Consider the following 27,391-nt stretch of genomic DNA (forward strand, 5'->3'; position numbering starts at 1 on the left):
TCTAAAAAGTTACACTTCTGAGCAACTGTGTATTTGTATTTCATGGAATTATGAACTAATTTGATTCATATGTGGTGTCTCAGACTTGAGGAATGTAAAAGTGTAGCAGTGACCATGTTGGCTTAAGGCAGCAGAGCAGAGAGAAAGAGCCACGTTAGGAGCTAACTGTATTTCTACACACAGGCAGGCCAAGGAAAGACAAGTGGTTCTTGTGAAACATATGGGCACCTACCAGACAGAGAGATCAGCCAAGAAGTCTCTTGAAAGAGACTACTTCAACCTAAATAGGCATTTCTCCAAAGAAGATATACAGACTGCCAACAAACACACGAAAGAATGCTCAACATCATTAATCATTAGAGAAATGCAAATCAAAACTACAATGAGATATCACCTCACACTGTTCAGAATGGCCATCATCAAAAAATCTACAAACAATAAATGCTGGAGAGGGTGTGGCGAAAAGGGAACCCTCTTGCACTGTCGGTGGGAATGTAAATTGATACAGCTACTATGGAGAACAGTATGTAGGTTCCTTAAAAAACTAAAACTAGAACTACCATACGACCCAGCAATCCCACTACTGGGCATATACCCTGAGAAAACCATAATTCAAAAAGAGTCATGTACCAAAATATTCATTGCAGCTCTATTTACAATAGCCAGGACATGGAAGCAACCTAAGTGTGCATCAACAGATGAATGGATAAAGAAGATGTGGCACATATATACAGTGGAATATTACTCAGCCATAAAAAGAAAAGAAACTGAGTTATTTGTACTGAGGTGGATGGACCTAGAGACTGTCATACAGAGTGAAGTAAGTCAGAAAGAGAAAACAAAATACCATATGTTAACACATATATATGGAATCTAAAAAAAAAAAAAAAGAAAAAAAGAAAATGGTCAGAAGAACCTAGGGGCAAGACGGGAATAAAGATGCAGACCTACTGGAGAATGGACTTGAGGATATGGGGAGGGGGAAGGGTAAGCTGGGACAAAGTGAGAGAGTGGCATGGACATATATACACTACCAAATGTAAAACAGATAGCTAGTGGGAAGCAGCCGCATAGCACAGGGAAATCATCTCGGTGCTTTGTGACCACCTAGAGGGGTGGGATGGGGGTGGGTGGGAGGGAGGGAGATGCAAGAGGGAAGAGATATGGGGACATCTGTATATGTATAACTGATTCACTTTGTTATAAAGCAGAAACTGACACACCATCGTAAAGCAATTATACTCTAATAAAGATGTTAAAAAATAAAAATTAAAAAAAAAAGAAGAGACTACGTTACCTAAGAGATAAACTTAAAGGAGAAAGCCAGTTAAGAGGGTACTGGGATCCCAACAAAAAGAATCTTAGTGGGGTGAAATCAGATGCCCACGACTAAGTATTGCTTGAAGTCCTAAGTATTGCTTGAAGTCCTAAGTGGTCACTCAGGAAAAAGGACAATCTTTATTGTAGTTGGAGATTCCAGGCCAAGGAATCTAAAGAGCCTTCTTTAAATATCAAAGTCCCAAGAATGCCAGTTGCAGATTGTCACAGCAGTGGCCATGTAAACCTGAGTCTTCTTCTCCAGTCCTTTTAATACTGGTCCAGCCCTGGAAGATCAGACACTGCAGTGAGCAGACTGCATGAGGAAGCAGTAGAGGGAGATAGGAAAACAAAAGGGAATCCAAACACTGCAAGCCTCTCAGCCTGAAACAGTTTCAACAGTGAGGATAAGCTTCAAATAAGGTAAGACTATGGAGTTGTGAGATTATGCATGGTCTGGAGGTTCTGAATAGTTAAGTGACACTTCTTGTGCCCAAAGGTGACCAGAGAATGTTTTTGTTTTTTTAAGAATGATTGGAAAAGCTATGAGGCCCACCCTAGAAATCATTAAAAAGGTGGAGAAGAAATAGTCCATTGAATAGACTTGAAGGTAAGCAGTAAGAAAAAATAAAGCTTTCTATTCAACCTATAAAGTTGTTTCCATTCAGTAAAAGATTACATTTGGTAAATAAAATTAACTTTTGTTGACACAGATTGAAAAAAGTTAGGAAGTACATGGTTAGATCACATGTGAATTTAAACTATAGCCCTGTTTACAACTGCAAAGTATTATGTCAATCAAACCTTCAAACTCCTGAGCAAACTTCAACTGTTCCATGGAGAAGTCATCCTGATCCGACTATAAGGACTTACAGAAATGGTGCATAGAAAACTCTAGGCACATACTAAGCCCTTAACAAATGATGGCTCTTCTTATCATGCCCTTCTTTGCCATTACAGTTGAGAGAGGCCACCTCACATTTGATCATAAGGTATTTCCCATTGGGTGAGTGTCTTTTTTTCTCCAACTAATATCAAAGTTCATCAGAATACCAGTTAGAACTTTGTAACTAGAATTTTTTAATAATAATTGATGACTGATCAATAAGTAGAGACAAGAAGAGTTAGGACATCACAATTGGAACAATAGGAATGCTTTGGGGTAGGCAAGGGAAAGCCAATAAGCAACACTGAAACGGCACCTTTTGTTAGCCAACTTTTCACTTTTTCTAATCTCAAATTTATTATCAATCAAACGTCTCTTTATTTTATGACCTGGAGTCTCCTACCATTAAACATCAGGCCTTTAAAGATTATTTTATTTTGTGGTATCAGACTTTTGGAATAAGACTATCTTCTTTGGGGCTTCCCTGGTGGCACAGTGGTTGAGAATCTGCCTGCTAATGCAGGGGACACGGGTTCGAGCCCTGGACTGGGAAGATCCCACATGCCGCGGGGCAACTAGGCCCGTGAGCCACAACTACTGAGCCTGTGCGTCTGGAGCCTGTGCTCCACAACAAGAGAGGCCGCAATAGTGAGAGGCTCGCGCGTCGCGATGAAGAGTGGCCCCCGCTTGCCACAACTAGAGAAAGCCCTCGCACAGAAACGAAGACCCAACACAGCCAAAAAAAAAAAAAAAAAAAGACTATCCTCTTTGGAATGGCACTCAAGCTCAATGAGAGCCATATGACTTAACTGAATAATAACATTTCTGCATGTGTAAAGTTGCCTCCAAGAAGTATAAGAATATTCTACACAAAGCAAGGGAAACAGTTGGTGAAGAAGTAAGACAGAAGTGAAGCATATTTTCTCTTTGGATTTAAATGTAATTCTACAGGTAGACTTTTGAATTCAACATTTTTGAAAAGGTCTCTTGTTTTTCAATTACTTAATTTAGTCATGTAATCTCTGTATTAAAGATGTTTGAAACTGGATGTTTTATGTTTTTTTCATGCATTTTTCATACCTGTATTTTGTGATCATGTACAATATTATGCAGGAGAAAAAGAATATTTTCTTTTCTAATATATATACATAGAATTCACCATTGAAACATTGTTAAAAATGGTTATAGAACAAATGTACATGCTCTTTGGATATATTTACCTTCTTAATCTAGTCACTAAGTGCCTACTATAAGCACCATGAAGGTAGGATTTGGGTCTGTTTTAACATTATTTTATAAAAAATTAATTTTCTTCTATTATTCCATAAGTTATGGCCCTCTACCATGCAAACTATTCATTACAAATGAAGCATTAACCTCAAAGATAGATAGTAAACTAAAATGAACTGTTTTCTTGATGAGAGAAGCATCATCCTTTTCTCATCTAATAACTTTTCCAAATTCTGGACAAAATATAAGGAGAAGCAAAAATGAGTTTTCATTATTGTATATAAATCTCAATGACCAGCCAAAAATTTTTTAAAAAGTAATAAAAGAACTGGAAATTTTAACCCCAAGTCTTCCTTTTAAGGTTGATATTGCTGACTTAAAAGTAGCGTAGGATAGATGATTAAATATTTAGTCATGATAATGATTAAATACTGATGATTTAAAAGCAATTTAGGAAGAGTTACATGAAATTATTTTTGCACTATAACAATTTCAAATTAATACACTTATGTAAAAGATAAGTTGCATTTTAAGTTTTATCACAGAAAATCTCAGGCAATCAATTAAGGATATAATCTTTTTTAGAGATTTAAAATTAAAGCTTCGAGAACTAGATAAAAAAGAAAATGCCAATTTATTATTTTGATTTTTAAAATAACTCAATTATATGGTAAAAGGATATAACAAAGGTGTTCTCCAAAGTGTGTGTGTGGGGGGGGGGTAGTTCTTAGAATATATGAGTTGTTTTGTACTAATGTCAACTTTACTTTGAACATATAAAACTTATATTCTTTTTCGTATCACAAAAACTGAAGTAAATATGTTCCATCCCTCAAAATGACTATTTGTGTTTTAGGGATAAAGGGAATTTTGCACCCTAATTTATGGTTTCTTATTTCTCTACAATAACCCCATTCAGGGAAATGAAGGGCACATTTGTTTTACTGATCCCATCTAAGCACATTATAAAAGGCAAAATGACTGCAGAAAATCTATACTTAAACTATTGGAATGTAACAGGGCTGAGAAACCCCTTATAGAACACACAGAGGTCAGATCTGACACTCCAGCTTGACCTCATCAGGATCTGGAATAAGAGCATTTAGTGATTTTTAAGACATTAATAGAGCAGGGTTATGGGAAAGCTACTCTATATTTGACATTTCATTTTTTGTGTGTGCATGTAAGTGAATTGAATGTATGACTGTTCCAGAAGAAATACAAATAAGTTTACCCCATTATAGAATAGATACAATTAAAAAATGCAAACCCCAGTGATAAATTAGAGAACTGCAAACTCAAACATGGAAAACAAAATGGTGCAGCAAGATAGAAATGGTGAATAAGATGCCTACACCACACTGTCATTACTTCTTTGCACATGTATTTTTAAAGCAAGGAGATTAAGAAATTTAATCAGTGTGACATAATTTGGATCATTTTATGGTCAGTACTATGAGAATTTTTTTTAATCTGTTCCAAGCTACATTTGTTTATTTTCTTTTCTAATATATATACACAGAATTCACTGTTAAAACGTTGTTAAAAATGGTTATAGAACAAACGTACATGCTCTTTGGATATATTTACCTTCTTAATCTAGTCACTAAGTGCCTACTATAAGCACCATGAAGGTAGGATTTGGGTCTGTTTTAACATTATTTTATAAAAACTTAATTTTCTTCCATTATTCCGTAAGTTATGGCCCTCTACCATGCAAACTATTGATTACAAATGAAGCATTAACCCCAAAGATAGATAGTAAACTAAAATGAACTGTTTTCTTGATGAAAGAAGACATCATCCTTTTCTCATCTAATAACTTTTCCAAATTCTGGACAAAATATAAGGAGAAGCAAAAATGAGTTTTCATTATTGTATATAAATCTGAATGACCAGCCAAAAATTTTTTAAAAAGTAATAAAAGAACTGGAAATTTTAGCCCCAAGTCTTCCTTTGAATGTTGATATTGCTGACTTAAAAGCAGTATAGGATAGATGATTAAATATTTAATCATGATAATGATTAAATACTGATGATTTAAAAGCAATTTAGGAAGACATACATGAAATTATTTTGAACTACAACAATTTCAAATTAATACACTTATGTAAAAAAGTACTACCTTTATTAGCATCACTGAGATTCTCAGATTAAGGACTTTCATTTCTGCCAATGATGGACTTAAAAAAAAAAAAAAAAATCAGACCCACCCTCTAAACTGTGAACTAGAAAAGCTGAGTAAAAATACAAAAAGGATCTTTTTTATGGCATCTTGAGAGGACAAGATCCTGAAAAGAAGGTGCAGAGAAGTCTGCCCATCTTCAACTCTGTTTTTCACCTTGACTCATTTGCCAATTTGGAAGCTGTTCCAGAGGCTGAGAAGTCACTCAGAAAATGGCAACTAAGAAGCAGGGAAGCCAAGAAGAGCTTTTCAGGAGTCCCATGGCTCTGAGAAAATAAAAATTGGACTTCAGGGGCAACTAGGGAAGAAGAGCCTTTGAAAACACCTCAGGATTTCAGTTGGGACAGAAAAAGGGCCACCCTAGGAGTAAGAATGAACCTGAAATAGAGTAGACCTAACAGACTGAAAACCATATAGGCTCAGGTGTTCTGCTCTGACCCTAGTTTCCTAACAGAAGGAAAAGTTAAATCCTTTATGGAAGTAAAAAATATCACTCAGAGCTTAATTTTTTCATAAACAAAGACAGGATTCCATTAAGAATTTCTGGGCATACCAGGAAACAGGAATAAGAAAAAGGCAACAGAAACAAGATCCACAGATGACCTAAATATTGAAGTTTGACCTAAATATTGAGAAAAAAACCTAAATATTAGGTCACCTAAGATGACCTAAATATTGAGAAAAAAACAAGTTGGATAAGTTAGCATATGGATATACATATACTTATCAATGGAACTGAATAGAGATTCAGAAAATCAGCTGATTTTCGACCAAGGTGCAAAGGTAATCCAGTGGAGGAAAGGAGAATGTTTTCAACAAATGCTGCTGGAATAACTGAATTCTTACTTTGAAAAGTAACAGTATCAACTCCTATTGTTATACCATACAGAAAAATTAACCTTCAATGGATCATAAGCCTAAATATAATATACTGTGAATAGTAAAAAGATAGTAAGAGGAGTTTATTTACAGCTTTATGCTACGGAACTTTAACATTTGGACAATATGTACAAATTCCTAGAAAAATATAATGTACAAAAACTTATCTTCAAAAGACATTATTAAGAAAATGAAAGGCCACAAACTGGGAGAAAAATATTCACAACACACATTTTGACAAAAAAACACATATACAGGGGAAGGGGAAATGGAGAGGTATTATTCAAAGGGTACAAAGTTGGCTAGACAAAAATCACTAAGTATTAGAGATCTACTGTACAGCACAGTCCCTACCGTTAACAATGCTCATTGTATAAAAATTTGCTATGAGGGTAGAGCTTATGTTAAGTGTTTTTATCGTAAAATAATAATAAATAATGAAGGCAGCAGGAAACTTTTGGAGGTGATGGATATGTTTATGACATATGTTGTGGTGACAGTTTTGTAGGTGTATACTTAACTCCAAACTCATCAAGTTGTATATGTAAATATGTACAGCTTTTGTTTGTCAATCATACCTCAATAAAGAAAAATGGTGTGTACCTAGTATGTAAATAACTCCTACATCTCAATTATAAGGAAACAAACTCAATTTCAAAAATGAGCAATATCAAACATTTAGAGAAGAGCTAACACCTATCCTTCTCAAACTCTTCCAAAATATAGCAGAGGGAGGAACACTCCCAAACTCATTCTACGAGGCCACCATCACCCTGATACCAAAACCAGACAAGGATGTCACAAAGAAAGAAAACTACAGGCCAATATCACTGATGAACATAGATGCAAAAATCCTCAACAAAATACTAGCAAACAGAATCCAACAGCACATCAAAAGGATCATACACCATGATCAAGTGGGGTTTATTCCAGGAATGCAAGGATTCTTCAATATAAGCAAATCAATCAATGTGATACACCATATTAACAAATTGAAGGAGAAAAACCATATGGTCAACTCAATAGATGCAGAAAAAGCTTTCGACAAAATTCAACACCCATTTATGATAAAAACCCTGCAAAAAGTAGGCATAGAGGGAACTTTCCTCAACATAACAAAGGCCATATATGACAAACCCACAGCCAACATCGTCCTCAGTGGTGAAAAACTGAAAGCATTTCCACTAAGATCAGGAACAAGACAAGGTTGCCCACTCTCACCACTCTTCTTCAACATAGTTTTGGAAGTTTTAGCCACAGCAATCAGAGAACAAAAGGAAATAAAAGGAATCCAAATCAGGAAAGAAGAAGTAAAGCTGTCACTGTTTGCAGATGACATGATGCTATACATAGAGAATCCTAAAGATGCTACCAGAAAACTACTAGAGCTAATCAATGAATTTGGTAAAGTAGCAGGATACAAAATTAATGCACAGAAATCTCTGGCATTCCTATACACTAATGATGAAAAATCTGAAAGTGAACTCAAGAAAACACTCCCATTTACCATTGCAACAAAAAGAATAAAATATCTAGGAATAAACCTACCTAAGGAGACAAAAGACCTGTATGCAAAAAATTATAAGACACTGGTGAAAGAAATTAAAGATGATACAAATAGATGGAGAGATATACCATGTTCTTGGATTGGAAGAATCAACATTGTGAAAATGACTCTGCTACCCAAAGCAACCTACAGATTCAATGCAATCCCTATCAAACTACCACTGGCATTTTTCACAGAACTAGAACAAAAAATTTCACAATTTGTATGGAAACACAAAAGACCCCGAATAGCCAAAGCACTCTTGAGAAGGAGAAACAGAGACGGAGGAATCAGGCTCCCTGACTTCAGACTATACTACAAAGCTACAGTAATCAAGACAGTATGGTACTGGCACAAAAACAGAAAGATACATCAATGGAACAGGATAGAAAGCCCAGAGATAAACCCATGCACATATGGTCACCTTATCTTTGATAAAGGAGGCAGGAATGGACAGTGCAGAAAGGACAGCCTCTTCAATAAGTGGTGCTGGGAAAATTGGACAGGTACATGTAAAAGTATAAGATTAGATCACTCCCTAACACCATACACAAAAATAAGCTCAAAATGGATTAAAGACCTAAATGTAAGGCCAGAAACTACCAAACTCTTACTGGAAAACGTAGGCAGAACACTCTATGACATAAATCACAGCAAGATCCTTTTTGACCCACCTCCTAGAGAAATGGAAATAAAAACAAAAATAAACAAATGGGACCTAATGAAACTTAAAAGCTTTTGCACAGCAAAGGAAACCATAAACAAAACCAAAAGACAACCCTCAGAATGGGCAAAAATATTTGCAAATGAAGCAACTGACAAAGGATTATCTCCAAAACATACAAGCAACTCATGCAGCTCAATATCAAAAAAACAAACAACCTAATCCAAAAATGGGCAGAAGACCTAAATAGACATTCCTCTGAAGAAGATATACAGATTGCCAACAAACACATGAAAGAATGCTCAACATCATTAATCATTAGAGAAGTGCAAATGAAAACTACAATGAAGTATCATCTCACATCAGTCAAAATGGCCATCATCAAAAAATCTACAAAGAATAAATGCTGGAGAGGGTGTGGAGAAAAGCGAACCGCTTGCACCATTGGGGGGAATGTAAATTGATACAGCCACTATGGAGAACAGTATGGAGGTTCCTTAAAAAACTACAAATAAAACTACCACATGACCCAGCAATCCCACTACTGGGCATATACCCTGAGAAAACCATAATTCAAAAAGAGTCATGTACCAAAATGTTCACTGCAGCTCTATTTACAATAGCCAGGAGATGGAAACAACCTAAGTGTCCATCATCGGATGAATGGATAAAGAAGATGTGGCACATATATACAATGGAATATTACTCAGCCATAAAAAGAAATGAAATTTAGCTATTTGTAATGAGGTGGATGGACCTAGAGTCTGTCATACAGAGTGAAGTAAGTCAGAAAGAGAAAGACAAATACCGTATGCTAACACATATATATGGAATTTAAGAAAAAAAACATGTCATGAAGAACCTAGGGGTAAGACAGGAATAAAGACACAGACCTACTAGAGAATGGACTTGAGGATATGGGGAGGGGGAAGGGTAAGCTGTGACAAAGTGAGAGAGTGGCATGGACATATATACACTACCAAACGTAAAATAGATAGCTAGTGGGAAGCAGCCACATCGCACAGGGAGATCAACTTGGTGCTTTGTGACCACCGAGAGGGGTGGGATAGGGAGGGTGGGAGGGAGGGAGACGCAAGAGGGAAGAGATATGGGAACATATGTATATGTATAACTGATTCACTTTGTTATAAAGCAGAAACTAACACACAATTGTAAAGCAATTATACTCCAATAAAGATGTAAAAAAAAAAAAATGGGCAAAAGTTTTGAACATACTTCACAAAAATGAAATATCACTATATACCCAACTCAAATGGCTCAAACTAAAGACAGACAATACCAACTGTTGCCATCTGACAGAAAGACCAATCACCCTTTTAATCTAGAGGAAAGCCAATTAAAGACGCAGATGCAAGTAGACTAGATGGTGAGAAGATGAGAGAATTCTTGGCTAAGCTCACAATTTTTTCCAATAAAAGCTCACAATTCTTTTTCCAATAAAGGATGAGGCAAAGTCATTGGTTGAGGAGGAAACTGGTGATTCCAAGAGGGAACACAAATAATGCAATAACTGGTTTAAAGAGACCAAAATGACTACAGAAAAGAGTAGGATGACTGGACTGTGTGAGAGACCATTTGGGTGACAGCACGTTAGTCCACCCAGTTGTTAAGCTGCTGGGTGTAAGCACAGAAAAGATAAATGCATGAGTTCATTTATGATCCGGGTTTTGCCAGGCAAGTAGTAGAACTCAGGGACAAAGAGTTGAGGGGATTTGCAGGGAAGTGACTTTAATATCACTATTTGTGAATATATACAAATAGAAATAATTAAGTAAATAAATAATTCTTCACACTGTGATGCATTATCCTAGTGTAAGTTACTAGCATAATGGTGACAAAAGCACTCCCTCCATTTAAGGTTGGTCGTATGAGGTACAGGGAAGACAGGAATGTATAGAAAGTTAAAATAAGCAGCTAAATGCAATATATCCAAAACTGAACCATCGAATGATGAACTTATTCCTTATTCTACACATTCAGTTTGATGTCTAAAATCTATACTTCCTCACCGTCTTCCTAATCAGGCTTTCTGCATCTATTACAGCTTTAGCTCTGACCTTTTCTTTCACGTGTTTCCTAATATCTTCCATCACTTCCCACGCCCCCATCTTGTCTCCTGCTCACACTATTTGTGATGTCTTCAATGATCCTTCGATATTGCCCAATTTTTAAAAAAATTTTTTCTGGTTTTTCACATAAACATAATACAATGGCACTCCTCAACCGGCAGTAGCTTTCTTTGTAACACCTACTACCAAAACCATCAAAAAGCTTTATCCAAAAACCATAAAATGCCCTTATTTGGCTATGCCAGACAATCTAACTTCCTTGTATACCCCAGTCCCCCTCTGTTTCTCTCAGTATAACTGCTCAAAAATCTCTATCCCTCTCGCTCTGGCTTGCAAAAGTCCTTACTTTTTATGTAGGCCGCAGACTGGACAAAACTCTGAAATACAAAGATAAAAGTCTCTACCAAGGCTGAAAAAATTTCTTGGGAGAATTGAGTACCTTGCAGCTGACACTTTTAGAATTAGTCTAAAATTAAAACTGGGTGGGTACAGTTTCACACAGATTTTATTTTTCCAACCTACTTGGTTTCCATGCTGCATCTAAAAACAAAACACAGCCAGTGCACTCTCACGAGTTTACTACGGTCCGCCTATTAAAAGTGGTTTGCGTCTATCTTGTAAAAATGGAAAAGGGGCAGAATTTACCTTTCAAACGCTTCGCACAAGCGGCCTTCCTTTAGTTAAAATTTGAGAAAGACCAAGATCACACCATAAAACACAGAACATAAAATGTTTCTGACAAAACCCGAAAAATAAAGCTAATTAACTCCTTAAATTCTTAAGAGAAGCGCTGCTAAAAAGCCAAAAGACAAGCTTCTTTACATAATTAAAAAGCGTCTTTAGGTTCCACACGAGCAGTGTATTTGCCTGCCTTCCCTTTTCCTAGTGACACCCCTCCCGCCTCAGGACTGATGCTTAAAGACACAGTGGATGGATCGAGCCGGTTCAGGAAGAGATTTAGAGGGGAAGACTGGGTCCATCCCAGCACGGGAACCGCGCCCAGCAGGCATCTGGATCGCTTAGTACTCAAGAGGGAAAATACAGCTCGAGTTTTTACCTCATATACCATTAATTTTCCACAAAGATTTCCAGAAACCTGATTCACAGCCAGAAAGCCAAACACTGTGGGCGGGAAGCGGCGGGGGGGGGAAACAACCTACTACGGCACCACTACCGCCTTGCAGGGCCAGCAAACGTGCAGAGACAGACGTACGCGCCAGCGGCGCCTACGTCCTCACAATGCGCAAGCGCACGGCGAGGCCCCGCCCCTCCGCGCCTCCGGCGAGGCGCGCGCACCAGAAACCATCCCCCCGCTGGCGCCGCCCGGGGCCTCCGCCCCATGACCCGAAGGTCGCCGTTCGGTTCCGGTTTTAGTCCCGCCCTCACGCAGGAACCCTCTGGAAGTCTTAATATCCGGGACCAGAGGCTGGCGCCAGCGCGCATTTCCGGCGACGGACGCGAAGGAAAGGATCCGGTGACGCCTCTTCCCGTCTCACTTGCCGCACAGGCTCTGGCTCTCGGTGCGGCAGCGCCATCTGGTGCCGAGTCCCTTGCTGCCCGCAGAGGGGGCGCGCGTCTTTCTTTCGGAACCTTCCAGAGAAAACGGGGCCCGGGTTTTCGTCTCTCCCGCCCTCGGGAAGGAGAGCCCGAGTCTCCGCCCTAACGAGTTCCCGCGTTGGAGGTACTTTGCAGGACTTTGAAGCGGAAGCTGCTTGTATGTGTTGGTTATAAATAGCCAAGATGGAGAGGAAACAGTTCTTTCTCTAGTTTTAAGTCCAGAAAAACAAAAGAAAACGTTTTTTTGTTTGTTTCCTCATGCCTTGTTCCTGAGGTCCTCTCAGTCATCCCCTCAGCCATGAATTCCTTAATCTGTCGAGACATGGGTCCACCGTTTCTCTCTTGGATGGGAAGATGGCACAGGCTCTGTGGCTTAGATTGGTCTTTGCTGTAAGAGCTTTTGTTTCTTTTCGCTTATTAAAGCAGTGTTGTAAAAAACATGCAGCGTATGTGTTTGGAGCCAGTGGCGGAGCGGGGAATTTAGTGGATAGTTTGCTATAAAAACAGGTTAAGATTTAGGAAGGGTAGCCTCAGGGACACTCAGGATGAATGTAGATTTTGTTGCGTGGCATATTTCTATTAGACTAACCAGAGAAGAAAAGTCATTTCTCCCAAGTCAGCAAAGTCAACGTAAATTCTCCCTGGATGATGAATTTTTGCTCGATTTTCCTGGAAGGCCGAAGCCCTGATGATATTAGGTAGCTAGCATTGGATTGTTCTTAACTGCTTTATTGGGATGATGCTTTCACTGAGCATCAGAGTACTAGTGAAAGTTAATGAAGTAAGTTTCCTTTAGACTTCAGTGCCTACTGACTTGACTGCTCCACGAGGCGTTTCTCTTACAGCGGTGGTTCTCAAACGTGAGCACGCATCAGACGTCCCTGGAAAACTTAGTAAGACAGATTGGGCTTAACCCGAAGTTTTTAATTTGGAAGGTCAGGGGGTAGAGGTGTATAATTATAGCTATGGTAAGCTCTCCGCTGATGCTTAAGTTGTTGGTACTAGGATCACACGTGCAATAATTTAGAGTTCAGGATTGCTTTGTCAATAATGCTCTTGCAGTTGGTTACTAATGATAGGGAAGCTGGAGAAATCCATTGTTGGGAAGTTATGAACCGAGGATTAAAACCAGATAGTTCTACATAAATGAATATTCACACACTAAAGCGACTACTACACATAAACGTGTTCTGTATATTATCATGTGATAGAGGGTGCTGTGACACCAGGTATACTAAATATTTCAATTATTTTGCTGTCATTTTTGTCCTTCGCATTAGCTGTTAAAAGGCAGTAAAAGGGAAATGACTAGACTTAAGGACAGAATTGTTATAACCTAACATTCTCATTTTGCTTTTTGGTAGACACCAGGCTTTTCCGAAGTCCTTTTGCATCTCCCCAAATTCCTTTGTTTCTCCAAATCCTCTACTAATCGCACTCCACCTACACCGTGCCATTTACAAATGTACACAGTGTTTTCATTTGAAAAAATAGTCATCTCATCTTTAAAAATGGCTTACTTAATCTTTTCTGCAGGCCTTTTCTCTTAGATTAATTCTGTCAAATCCTGACTATGGCACTGAATTTATTGACAGTGAGAAAAATGTACTGCACACTAGAAGTTTTATCCTTGCACCTAATTGAAATACAGATATTTTGGGATAGGTTTGGTATGTTCCTAACTGAAATTATTCCTAAAACTGGTAAAAAAAAAAAAAAAGTTCAGAATGTTTGCTTTGATGTAACTGACCTTATTATAAAAAAATAAGTGATATACCCTCGATTTGTAAATTAATATATCTAAAGACCAATGAAGACAACTGAAATGCTGCTTTTGCAATAACTCAGTAAAGTTTCTATGAGTGAAAAGCAATTTTGATAATGTCATTGAAGTGAGTAAAGGAATGAATTCATTGTGAACTTTGAGGAATGAATCCATATTCTCTAGAATTAAAGTAATTTATCACAATTACATCAGATCAATGAGATGGTACCTTATATGATTTTATAAAATTAGATATTAATCAATTTCTGTATATTTTAGGTTCATCCACTAGATTGTTCATTTCTAGCTCTGTGTCAGACACTGGGTTCCCTAAATCAGTTGTGTTCTAAAGTGGATTCATGGGCTTTGAGAGTCCTTAAGGAACAATGCAAAGCTCATTGTTTGCACTTACATACGAATGAGCCCAATTTCGTAGACCAATTATTGCTAACAACTAAAGCCTTCTTAGAAGTAACCTACTGAATGAGTTATTCAGCCTTACTAGATTTGATATTCATAGACTAAAATTATTGCATTACCACAAATAACTGAGGATTCTAATTCAGTACTCTATTGAGCTTTGTGGTTCCACCAACTCCTGACAAACTCTTGCTGTATATGAACACATGCAGGCGGTTGGAATTCCCATAATGCTCAAGGTTACTTTCCTGCCAGTGTATCATCAGTGTTATATTTGAGATGTTAACTATTCTTAATTATTGCTGTTCTTCCACATTACCTTTTAAAAATTATGTGAGGTTTTATATTTATGAATTGTTTTATACTTTTGTAATTGCCAGTTATCATTTGGCTGCAATTTTTTACTTCTCAGTTTTTAAAAGTCATTATTATTCCGTTCACTGGACTTCAGTTTTTTTCTTTTCCCTTCTAACATGAATGAATCTCCATTAGAAAAAAAATGGTTGAGAACACCTAAAACCATGATAGTGCCCTAAGAATCTGAGTACTTTGTATCTGAGTAATTATAAACAGTTTAAACCAAGGTAAGAAAGGCATATGCTTTGTGTTTCATTTTAAATGAAACTTGTTACAAATCCCCTCATGATGAACGGAGGTGTGATGTAAAACACACTACTCATTAGAAATGCTACCTGTTTTATTTTGGGGAGCATTATTAAACAACCCTACTTTGTTGACTAAATGTAGTTAGTAATTTATGATATTTATTTATTATGGCTATTAACATCACCACTTATCTTGGCTAGTTTTGTCCTTAAGCATTATGTGAGATAATGTAATTTACTTTCAATCAAGGATTGGTGGAGTTTGATACAGTAATTAGATTAGAACTCCAGTGTCAGATTTGCTTTCAAATGTATTTTCTATTCATTAATTTTGGCTTCCATTTGCTTACTTTTTAACCTTCCCTCCTATTTTCTAAAAACGTAGTTTGTAAATGGATATGTAGTGAACATCTGTGGAAAGAAGTATTTCTCCGAGGAGAAATTTCAAAATAAGTTGATTCAGCTCTTATAGTGTCTTAACTGTTATAGGCATCTTTTTTTTTTTTTTTTTGGCCGAGCGGCTTGTGAGATCTTAGTTCCCCAACTAGGGATTGAAACTGGGCCCTGGCAGTGAACATGCCAACTCCTAACCACTGGACCACCAGGGAATTCCCTAGACATCTTTTTATCAGTGTTATTTTTGCTACAATCAATGGACTTATTAATACTTTTCGTTTTAGCCAAACAATACTGGTATTCACGTTTTGACTTGGTATTGGGATCAATTTTTCTGTTTTTTGTACACTGGCAATATATAATCTTTTTGTCAGTCACTGGCAGTTGAATCTCTATAGCCTTAATACTGCCTTTTTATGGTGTTGGAGATACTGTTCTCAGACTTTCTAATCTGTTGGCTTGTTATGCTTTAAATCTCATTCAAACTGCCTGTCATTTCTGTTAAGTTATTCTTTGGAAGTAAGTTTGAATTAACCCGCTGTACTCATTTTAATGGCTCTTCTCCCCAGTGGTAAGCCACATTTATTATTGTGTTGTTAAAATAGTATCATTTCATGTTTGCAACCAATTTATTTATTTATTTAATTTTTAAAAAAATTATTTAATTGTTGGCTGCATTGGGTCTTCATTGCTGCGTGCGGGCTTTCTCTAGTTGCAGCGAGCAGGGGCTACTCTTTGTTGCGGTGTGCGGGCTTCTCATTGCGGTGGCTTCTCTTGTAGTAGAGCACGCGCTCTAGGCATGCGGGCTTCAGTAGTTGTAGCACGCGGGCTCAGTAGTTGTGGCTCGTGGGCTCTAGAGCTCAGTTGTGGTGTACGGGCTTAGTTGTTCCGTGGCATGTGGGATCTTCCCGGACCAGGGATCGAACTCGTGTCCCCTGCATTGGCAAGCAGATTCTCAACCACTGCACCTCTAGGGAAGCCCTGCAATCAATTTAAATAGACTAACACACTGCATGTGTTCCAGTAATAATTGATATAATTTGATATATGGATGAATTAAATTAACTCCTAAACTGGTAAGAGTACTGATTCAGACCATAATTGTTGTTGGTAGTAGTACATTTAAAACTCTTGACATTTGATATAGATAAAATATTTTAGTATCTAAGCTTACCATTACTAGTTGAGCAATGCCAATTATTTATTTATTTTTTTAACATCCTTATTGGAGTATAATTGCTTTACAATGTTGTGTTAGTTGCTGCTATATAACAAAGTGAATCAGCTATATGTATACATATATCCCCATATGTATGTGGATATATGTATACATATATTGGGTATCTCCTCCCTCTTGCATCTGCCTCCCACCCTCCCTATCCCACCCCTTTAGGTGGACACAAAGCACCGAGCTGAACTACCTGTGCTATAGCAATGCCAATTATAATACAGATAGTTTGGAAAAAGTAAAAATATAAGGATATTTTTATATGACTTTTAAATATTACCACAAAAGTAGCCATTTCCCGGGAGGTCTTTTTCAGCGGTTATGCTATACTGTATTATGAACCTTTAAGCATTGATCAGTATTAATTAGAATTATTGATCAGAATTAGTCATTAACACCACTGAACTAACTGTGTCTACCTCTTCTTCAGTAGCCCTGATGTTTTGGTCATATAGTTGTAGCCATTGTATCAACCCCACTGCCTTAAGTGTGCTTCCATTCCAGATGGAAGTCAGTCCCATTAAGCAAATTTCTGTTGAACACTTTGTGTTGAGTATAGTGATGTCTTCCTTCCTAGCTACAGTTCCTGTTGTACAAAATTCTACATATGTGTATTTATGTACTTGTGCTTTTCCCACAAATGTGAAATTTTAGGATACGATATTTGTAAGCATATGCGTGATTTTTCTTGAGCATATTTTTAAAAATTACAACAAAACATGGGATCTTGGCAAGAGAAAAAGGAGGTAAAATATATAGAAGAGAGGTGTACGTAGATATTTTTCTAATGAAGTGTGGGAAAAATATAGGAAACCAAAGGAAAGAAACTGAGACATGTGAAAGCTTCAGAGTAACAGTAGTGTTCTACTGTGGTTGTTTGTGCACTGGCATTAAGTTCTCTTACACATAAAACTATGCATTAGGAAGGGTTTCAAGAACATGTCACAGAATACTGGCATTTTCTCCTTCAATTAATCTAAGTTACGTAAAGTAACTGACTCATAAAATTGTGAAACACTGATCATTTGGTGGAGATCCAAGGAAAAATGCTTCTTAAAATGCATATTTATAACAAAGCAAAAACACATTCATAAGCATCTTGAGAAAATTGATGGGCTAAGGAAATCCCAAATAGTTTTTAGGAAGAGGAGTTGTTATTGAACGAGGCCAATTATTACTATTTAAAAGTACTTAAAATGGGGCTTTCCTGGTGGTGCAGTGGTTAAGAATCCACCTGCCAATGCAGGGGACATGGGTTCAAGCCCTGGTCCGGGAGGGAAGATCCCATGCCGCATAGCAACCAAGCCCATGCGCCACAACTACTGAGCCCACATGCCACAACCACTGAAGCCTGTGCACCTAGACCCCATGCTCCGCAACAAAAGAAGCCACTGTAATGAGAAGCCCACGCACTGCAACAAAGAGGAGCTCCTGCTTGCCACAAGTAGAGAAAGCCCATGCACAGCAATGAAGACCCAATGCAGCCAAAAATAAATAAGTAAATAAATTTATAAAAAATAAAATAAAAGTAGTTAAAATGCCATTAGTTCATTTATTTAATGAGCTGTTTGTCATTATTTTAGATTCACTTATAGCGACAGTCCCCTAACTGTGCTTTAGCTATAAGGCCTTAAATACTTCATTCCTGCTTTCTTTTACAGTAACAGGTTTTGGGAATATAACTGTTATGTTGATAAGTAATGCTAGGTGAAGGAATAAAGTTAAAACAACTCCAATACTTGAGGAAAACAGTTATAAATACTAAGAGTATTTATAGCAATGCCCCAAATATAATATGCCCAAAGAGTATTTTATATAAAAAGAATTGCATTTCTTCTATTTGAAATGAGTAAAATATACATGCATCAAAATAAATTCGAGGTAGAACAAAGTAATACATATAAAGAAAAGCAAAACCAAAAATCCGAAGAAGATGCAGATGAATATCCAATCTTTGGATAGGAGGAAAGGACCTTTTTTAAATCACAAAAGCAATCAGAAATCAAAGGAAAAAACAGTTGATAATTCTTGTTACATAAAAATTTTTAAGTTTGTAAAAGTTGTAAAGTTTGTTAAAAATTTAAAGAGTAAATAAATTAGAGAAAATATTTGGCCTTAGTATGTCAATATATTAAAAAAAAAACAAACCCTGATATAATTCAGAAAGGAACTTAAGCAGATTTTTTTTAAAGGAATTATACATAAAAGCTTTACTTTTCTCACTTCCCAAATGTTTTAAAAATTAATTTTTAATTCTGGCAAAGATGCAGTGGGTATAAGGTTGCCATATGTAATAAATAAAAATAGGAAGCCCAGTTAGATTTAAATTTCACATAAGCAACAAATATGCAATGTTTGGGGGCATATTTATATTAAAAGCTTATTTTCTGTTTATCTGAAATTCAGATTTAACTGGCAGCTTATATTTTCTCTGGCAGTCCTAAGCATGGACTCCCTCATGTAGCTGATCGGAGTTCACATTTTACTAAACTTTTTGGAAAGTAATGTGTCATTAATACACCAAGAACCCTAAAAATAGTTATGACTTTTGACTTACTAGTTTTAATTCTGGTAAATTAGATCAAGGAAATAGTCGGTTGACTAGAAAGATATGGGTATGAGGAGCTGTATTTGTAATAGAAAATTAAGAACAAATACATAAGGGGATAGGTTACATAAACATATCTTTGCAATACGGTATTAAGCAATCCTTAAAAATGAGGTTGAAGAAGAGTGTTGACTTGGAAAGATAAGTAAAAATCATATTACAAAATGGTATAATAGGTGTCCTTTTTCCAAATATATAGAAATAAATCTTAATGTATATACTTCCAAATCGTAACAGTCCCTGAGTATGGGTGATGGGATCATGGCTAATTTTATTTTATTTTTCCTTTTGTTGTACTTGTGCTTTCTGATTTCTGTATAATGAGATGAATTATGTAAGAGTTATAAAAACTTATAAATTGCTTACATCTGTACACTAAAAAGTCTCTTGGAGTGGATGTATAATGAAACAAAATCCAGTGGTTTACTACTTACAAGAGATGCATCTAAAAATTATTCAGAAAAATCACAAATGAAACAATGAGCATACTTGTATCAAACTAAGTAAAGCATCATATTAATATGATATTAAGTAGAACTTATAGCAGAAAGCAATGCATAGGATAATTTTAAAATACTGCAATACGAAGATATACCATAGAGAAAAAATAATGACAGCCAGGGGAAGGAAGACTTTTGGAAGTAGAATATGGAATTGAGAAAAAGAGGACATGGCAGACTCCAGAAAACTGACTAAAGAATTTGGAAGAGTTTCTTAATGTGGAACCATTGGTTGAAAAAAATCCAAATGTACAAGGTCCATCACTTCTTAAAAGTAGAACACTGCATAGAAAGCTTTTTGACACAACATAGTTTCATGAAAAGGACTAAAGCTATTGCTGTGGAGTAGACTGGTGAGGAAAATGTGATGTCTGAACCACAATGTAATGCTCTGAATGTTTGGCATATAGGTAGGGTTTTGCAAAATCAGGCCTCACGAAATAGCAGAGATATGTAGCTAGCAGACTTAATACTGGAAAAAAGTGGTACATTTTGGTTAACTAAACCAATTGTAAGTTTGTAATAAGTCTTTTATTTAAAAATTCCAGGAATGCTTAAAAAGATTATAGTCTTGTGCTATACAATAATACTAACTTAGAGAATTCAACAAGGTTCGTTGTTTTAATATACATCTTACTATACAACTGTTAGTCTGTCTTCAATTACACAAAAAAGAAATGATGATACTAAATGATGATTTTAAAAACATAATTAAAATGGTAGATACTGCAATAAATTTTCCAAAGCAGAAACAATTAACATTCTCATACAATGAAATAGCCAGTAAATCTCAAAATGTAAACCCCAGCATGGCTTCAGCATCACTTGGGAACTTGTTAGAAATACAAATTCTAGAACCCTACCTCGAACCTACTAAATCAGAAACTCTGAGGGTAGAGCCCATGTTTTAAAATTTAAAACTCAGTGTTTTAGCAAGTTCTCCAAGCTATCTTGATGGATGTTAAAGTCTGAAAACCACAAAATTAGGTAAGATAATGAAAGTTTAAACAAAAATCCAAGCTTCTTGAAATTAAAAAATAACCATAGTGTCTAAGAGGAAACGAATACAGAAACAGATTCCTCTGAATGTTATCAAATATTGTGAAACTCCTCTGTGCAAAAAGATAATGTGCTAGACACTTGAGGATTATTAATGAACAAAGGGGTAGAAATACAGCCCTCACTGAGTTTTCATTTTAATGGAATTATGCAATGCTGCTATAGCTAGATTTTTTATTCTATGGGCAAGACTTTTATTAAATAATTTAGAAAATGAAAAAGAAGAAAGCAAAAGGAAGACTACAGTGAAGATAAAAGCAATATAGTAAATGCATTATAAAATAGGAAAAAAAAGTGAAGAAATCACAAAATAGTAAATGTGGAAAGTCCAGTAAAAATTAGAAGTGATGGAGGTGTTATAACATGTAGAAAACATGTTAAATATGTACATATAAGTTATCACTATCAAATTTGAATATCATGAAGAGGATGATTTCTAGGAAAATCAAAGCTACTTAAAAAAATCTAATGCTATTCTACCAATAACAGAAAAATAATTTTTTTTAAGTTACCCAGTTAATTACTTCCCCCAAAAGGCTCCAGTTCTAAATGGTACTGGTGAAATCTTTTATCCTTAAGAGGAACAGATAGATCCATATATAGAACATAGAGAAAAGCGTAGAAAGCTATCCAGTTCATTCTTCTAAGCAAATATAATCATCCTACCAAACCCTTGGAAAAAAGCATGAAAATTATACATCACTTTCACTTATGATTATGCATATGAATAATATAATATTAGCACATAGATTTAATAGTATATTAAAAGAATAATTTACCATGGCCCAAGAGGGTCTGTTCTTTGAATATGAGTATGACAGTTTGCATTACTTACTTTTCACAAATATTCATTCTCCCTTCCCCACACTACTGAAGGAGTATATTTTTATACCTCATTGATGCTGTGCTTGACCATGTGACTTGCTTTGGCCAGTGGAATCTGAATGATTGTCAGATTTGCCATTTTCAAGCACAAGCATTAAGAACAATTCCATGATTTATCTCAATCCGTCTTTTCTCCTCTGTTATGATTACTGTTGTTCCTTCAGCCTGGACACAGGAGGAAAACAGTGGAGCTGATCTACAGTCAACCTGCAGGCTGTAACATAGCTTGCAGTCTACAGCCTTGATGTAACATGTTTGTGTTACAAAGATTTGGGGGTTTTTTGGTTATTGCAGTGGAAGCTAATATAATAAGGATGCTTCAATATCAAGAAATGTGTTGATACCATATTGTATCAATAGGTAAAATAAGAAAATCATGTACTGTTTTATCCATTATATTTACAAAATCATTTAGTGAAATTCCATACTTAAATGTTTTTTGAAAAGCATAACTTAGAAGACTAATTCCTTCACGTTAAGATGCGTATTTCAAACCAATGCCCATTTTAACCTTATTTAAAAGTAAAATACTAAGTCATTCCTTTTAAAACTGTGATAAATAGGGAATTCTCCTCTCACCAATTTTTACACTGAAGTGTTCTGCAAATTCTAGAGAAGGTAGTAGGAATGTAGTGGAGGAGAGAAAGTATTATTAACAGAGGATATGCTGGTTTAACTAGGAAGTTGCAATGACTCACTGAAGACTCTGTTATGATGCCCGTTGGGAGACCACAGCCTGAAAGGATAGAGTTCTTTTTTACATGATATGTAAATGCTTTAAATCAGAGACCAGGACTTCCCTGGTGGTGCAGTGGTTAAGAATCTGCCTGCCAATGTAGAGAACATGGGTTTGACCCCTGGTCCGGGAAGATCCCACATGCTGTGGAGCAACTAAGCCCATGTACCATAACCACTGAGCCCGCGCGCCTAGAGCCCGTGCTCCACAACAAGAGAAGCTACCACAATGAGAAGCTGGCGTGCCGCAGCAAAGAGTAGCCCCCGCTCAGCACAACTAGAGAAAGCCCGTGCGTAGCAACGAAGACCCAGCGCAGCCAAAAATAAGTAAACAAAAAAATTAATTAATTAAATAAAAATCAAAGACCATTACATGGTGCTGTGTCCCTCATAGTCTACGTGGTTCTAGAAATTAAGAAGTGAATGTGTAATAACTCACTTGCAGAATTTTTGCTTTCCATACCACAGCTTTGAGCACTTCTGGTTTAGAGTTCTTAGTCCCCACGCACGGAATGCTTCCATCAGGGACACAACAATGATTCCATTTAATTGGAAGATGATACTTCCGACTAGCAATTTGGGACTCCTATGTCACTGAACCAACACAGAAAGAAAAAAAAAAAAAAAGATGCAGTGATTAATCTATGTTACAATGTAAAAATTGGGTTGGAGGCAAAAAGAACTATGTTTGGATCCTAGGAGATTCTCAGGGGGCACATCTTATTACTTCCATGCCCAATAGTAAAGGTAAATGTAAAACTATAGCAGCCAAAAAAGGCGGAACAATTGAGGAGGCACACCCTTCAGGAATGAAGGTTGGGTCACTCAGGTAAAGGGCTCAGAGCAGTCAAGGTTTTGGCTGAGGGTAAGGGAAAGATGAAATGGGTAAAGAAGAAATCCATAGATACCGTCTACAACTGTGACACTAATTACAGAAATGAGTATCTTTGCATATTTTCTTCTTGCTATATGCATGTGTTTATATATACTAACCATTTTCTTCTGTCTCATTTTTATTTTTATATACAAGCTGCTGGAAACAACTTTATAATTTAGTCTTTGGCTAACAGAATATTCAGTGAAACTGTGACTAAATTTGAGGATTTATTACTATAGCCTGTGATGGACACATTAACTGTTTGGACTATGTATGTATCTTTCATTTTGGGGAAAGAGGGAGAGCTTTTATACTTGTAAGGTGGATAGCTATATCATGTTAGTTGGAAATGTATTTTGTTGCTATATAGGAATTAAATGTGTATAGAAAGTTGCATATGGAAATGAATGACCAAAGGAATGAAATGTGCCCGTTATCAATATATTGCCTCTCAGTTCCAAATTTCCCTTCCTTTCCTCTTCTATGAACATGGATTTGGGACCTTTAAACTTTTTTTTTTTTTTTTCCCTTTGCCAGCTGTCAATAAAGCTTGTCAGCAGAGGGTACTGGAAAGGCATTGTAGGAAGAAGGGGTTTTCCCTCCTGGTTCCAGTGCGCCCACTTGGTAGATTCATGTTGCCTGTGTGGCTTCTCCAGCTCCCAGCTTTTGCAGTACAGGCAGCTATTCCAGCACCCAGCTCCTGAACTACATGACAGTCAGCAGTGCCCACTGGCTAGCAGCTACCCCCTCCCTGGCAATTCCCATTGGGTAATTTTGTATTAGAGTGTCTCCAAGGATATACTTCCCTATGAAAAGATGTTGCCAGCACCCTAGTGGGGGATTTCCAGCAAGTTTTGCTGGTGCAGCTCCACAGTGACTTCTCTGTCATTCAGTGAGCCATGGTCATGCCCACTTCAAGAAGGTCTGAATCTCAGATGGGAGGGAGGGGGTCCTTCCTTAGGTACACCATCTCAGCTCTAGGGATAGTGGCTTCTCCTTATATCTCCAATTCTGTAGTTTTTAAGAGGTTTTGTTTTATTTATTTATTTATTTATTTTTGCGGTACGCGGGCCTCTCACTGTTGTGGCCTCTCCTGTTGTGGAGCACAGGCTCCGGACGCACAGGCTCAGTGGCCATGGCTCACGGACCCAGCCACTCTGCGGCACGCGGGATCTTCCTGGACCAGGGCACGAACCCGTGTCCCCTGCATCGGCAAGGGGACTCTCAACCACTGCGCCACCAGGGAAGCCTGTTTTATTTTTTTACTAGTCAATTCTTCATTCTTTGAATACTCAGCTGTATGTTATAATTCTTTATATTAAATCTGTTCAAATTGTATATGGTTTCTCTCTCTTGGTGGTATGAATTCTGAAGAATAGAAAGAAAAATGAACAAAGTCTCAGAGACCTGTAGGACACGTGAGCATACAAACATGTATATATCAGGAGCCTTAGAAAGAGAGGAGAGAGATAGAAGAATGTGTGAGGTAAGAAAATTTGTGAAGAAAAGACCCCGAACTTTCCAAATTTGATGGAAAATTTTAATCTATGTATCTAAGAAGCTCAATGAGCTTTAAAGAGTATTAACCAAAAGAAATCCATACCAAGATACATTAGAGTCAAACTGTTGAAAGCCAAAAACAAAGAGAGCATCTTGAATCCAGCAAGAGAAAAATGACCCATCATATACAGTGCAACCACAATAAAATTAAGAGCTGACTTCTCATCAGAAATAGGGGCCAGAAAGCAGCAGGATGACATATTCAAAGAAAAAACTGTCAACCAAGAATTCAACATTCAGCAAAACTACACTTCAAAAAAATGAAAAAAGAATAAAGAAATTCTCAGAGAAACACAGAGAATTTGTTGTTAGCAGATTTGCCTTACAAGAAATACTAAAGAAAATCTTCAGGCTGAACAGAAATGACAGCAGATGGAACTTGAATCCACATGAACAAATAAAGAACAATGGAAAAAGTAATTATGTTAAAAGACATGGAGGGACCTTAAATGCATATTACTGAATGAAAGAAGCCAATCTGAAAAGGCTCCATACTGTATGATTCCAACTATATGACATTCTAGAAAAGGCAAAATATGGAGATTGTCAAAAGATCAGTGATTGCAGGGAGGCTGGAGAGAGATTAATAGGCAGAGCACAGAATGATTTTTGAGAGTGAAAATACTATGTGTGATATTTTAATGATGGATGCGTGTCATTATACATTGGTCCAAACCCACAGAATGTACAACACCAAGAGTGAACCCTAAGGTAAACTATGGACATTGAGTGATGTGTTGTGTCAATGTAGGTTCATCCTTGGTAACATATGTACCATTCTGGTGAGTGATGTTGATAATGGGGCAGGCCCTCTATGCCTATGTGAGAGCAGGGGGTATATGGGAAATCTCTGTACCTCCTTCTCAAATTTGGGTTGTAAGCCTAAAACTTCCATAATACAAAGTCTTGTGGGAAAAAAGGTAATTACAGAGGTAAATATAAAGGACTATATAAATACTTGTTTTTTGTTTTTTATTAATTGATTTAAAAGACAGTTGCATAAGATAATAAAACTGTGTTATTGGGCTTATATACAGATAAGATATGTGACAATAATAACATGAAGGGGGAGGAAATGGAGCTATATTGGAGCAAAACTTCTATATTTTTCAGGCATTAAATTAGTATTAATCTGAAGTAGATTGTGATTACTTACAGTAGATTGTACTAAATTAGATTATTGTAATGCCAAGAACAACCACTAAGACAACTTTAAACTCCCCCCTCCAAAAGGAATTAAAGTGGTATACTAAAAAAATCTATTTGCCATAAAAGAAGACAGTAAAAGAAAAACAGAAGGCACAAAAGTCTTGAGACATATGGAAAACAAATACCAAAGTAGCAGAAGTCCAACTAATCAATATTTTCATTGCATGTAAATAGGTTAAGTCCTTCAATCAAAAGGCAGAGATTGTCAGACTGCATTAAAACAAACCAAAACAAGATCTAACTATATGCTGTCTACAAGAGACAGGTTTTAAATTCAAAGATACAAGTAGACTGGAAGTTAAAATCCTGGAAAACGATATACCACACAGACAGTAACCATAAAAGAGCTGGAGTAAATATTCTAATATCAGAAAAAAAATATACTTTAAGACAAAAAAACACTTGTGACAAAGAGGGACATTTCATAATGAGAAAATGGTCAGTTCAAGAGGAAAATAGAATGGTTATGAATGGCATACATACTCAACATATATCCCCAAGTACAGGAGTCAATAAATGACAGAATTAAAGAGAGAAATAGACAATAATAGTTGGAGACTTCAACGATCTAGTCTCAATAATTGATAACACAACTAGATGGAAAATCATCAAGAAAATCTTTTATATCACTTAACATTTAATGCTGTCAGCCAACTTGACCTGACATTTATAGAACACTCTAGCAGTGAAATGAAAGCAAGATGCATGTTTTTTCCAAGTGTATGTGGGTGTTCTCCAAAATAGAGCACATGCTAGACCATAAAACATTTCAGTATGTTTAAAAGAACTACAATTATAAAAAGTAAGTTCTCCAACTGTAACAGAAACAAATAAGAAATCACCAACAAAAAGGGAAATCTTTTTGTGGTGACAGAAATGTTCTAAGAGTGGATTGTGGTGCTGGTTGAACAGCACCACAATTTATTTTAAAAATAATGTAGTTTATTTTAAAAAAATCATTGAATTGTATACTTAAAATATAAATTATACTTCAGTAAACCTGTTTAAAAATTAATGAAAGGAGAGTCGCAGTCACCATAGCAACAAGAGTATAAATTTTTAGAATACCTTTAATGAGAAGTATTTGTGGCCTATTTGAATAAAAAATGATAGAGCTTTGAGAGAATTAGAAGTAGAAATTATGCTTCTGTATATCAAAAATAATGCTTCAAGGAAGTCAGCTACTTCCA

The 27,391-nt window shown here is 36.5% G+C and overlaps 2 protein-coding genes across 10 annotated transcripts in view; one reads left to right on the plus strand and one right to left on the minus strand.

The window, feature by feature from the left end:
- The window catches only part of STARD13 (StAR related lipid transfer domain containing 13), a 383,423-nt gene extending 371,422 nt beyond the window's left edge, over positions 1 to 12,001 (minus strand). For all 3 annotated transcript variants that reach the window (XM_079903299.1, XM_079903298.1, XM_079903297.1), the window contains exon 1: positions 11,855 to 12,001. The gene's annotated coding sequence lies outside the window, so the exon portion shown is untranslated. The remainder of the gene's footprint in view (positions 1 to 11,854) is intronic.
- Positions 12,002 to 12,193: 192 nt separating this feature from the next.
- Positions 12,194 to 27,391, plus strand: part of RFC3 (replication factor C subunit 3) — a 731,429-nt gene continuing 716,231 nt past the window's right edge. For 4 of the 7 annotated variants that reach the window (XM_079902593.1, XM_079902591.1, XM_079902592.1 and 1 more), the window contains exon 1: positions 12,513 to 12,744. In XM_079902593.1, the coding sequence (XP_079758719.1) occupies positions 12,709 to 12,744 (36 nt within the window). In that variant the 5' untranslated portion in view covers positions 12,513 to 12,708. Of the gene's footprint in view, positions 12,479 to 12,512; positions 12,745 to 27,391 lie in introns of those variants that run through there. The other 3 variants (XM_079902598.1, XM_079902597.1, XM_079902595.1) reach the window with 2 other exon arrangements.

This window comes from Stenella coeruleoalba, assembly GCF_951394435.1.
Source record: "Stenella coeruleoalba genome assembly, chromosome: 18".
In the NCBI taxonomy this organism is placed as follows: Eukaryota; Metazoa; Chordata; class Mammalia; order Artiodactyla; family Delphinidae; genus Stenella; species Stenella coeruleoalba.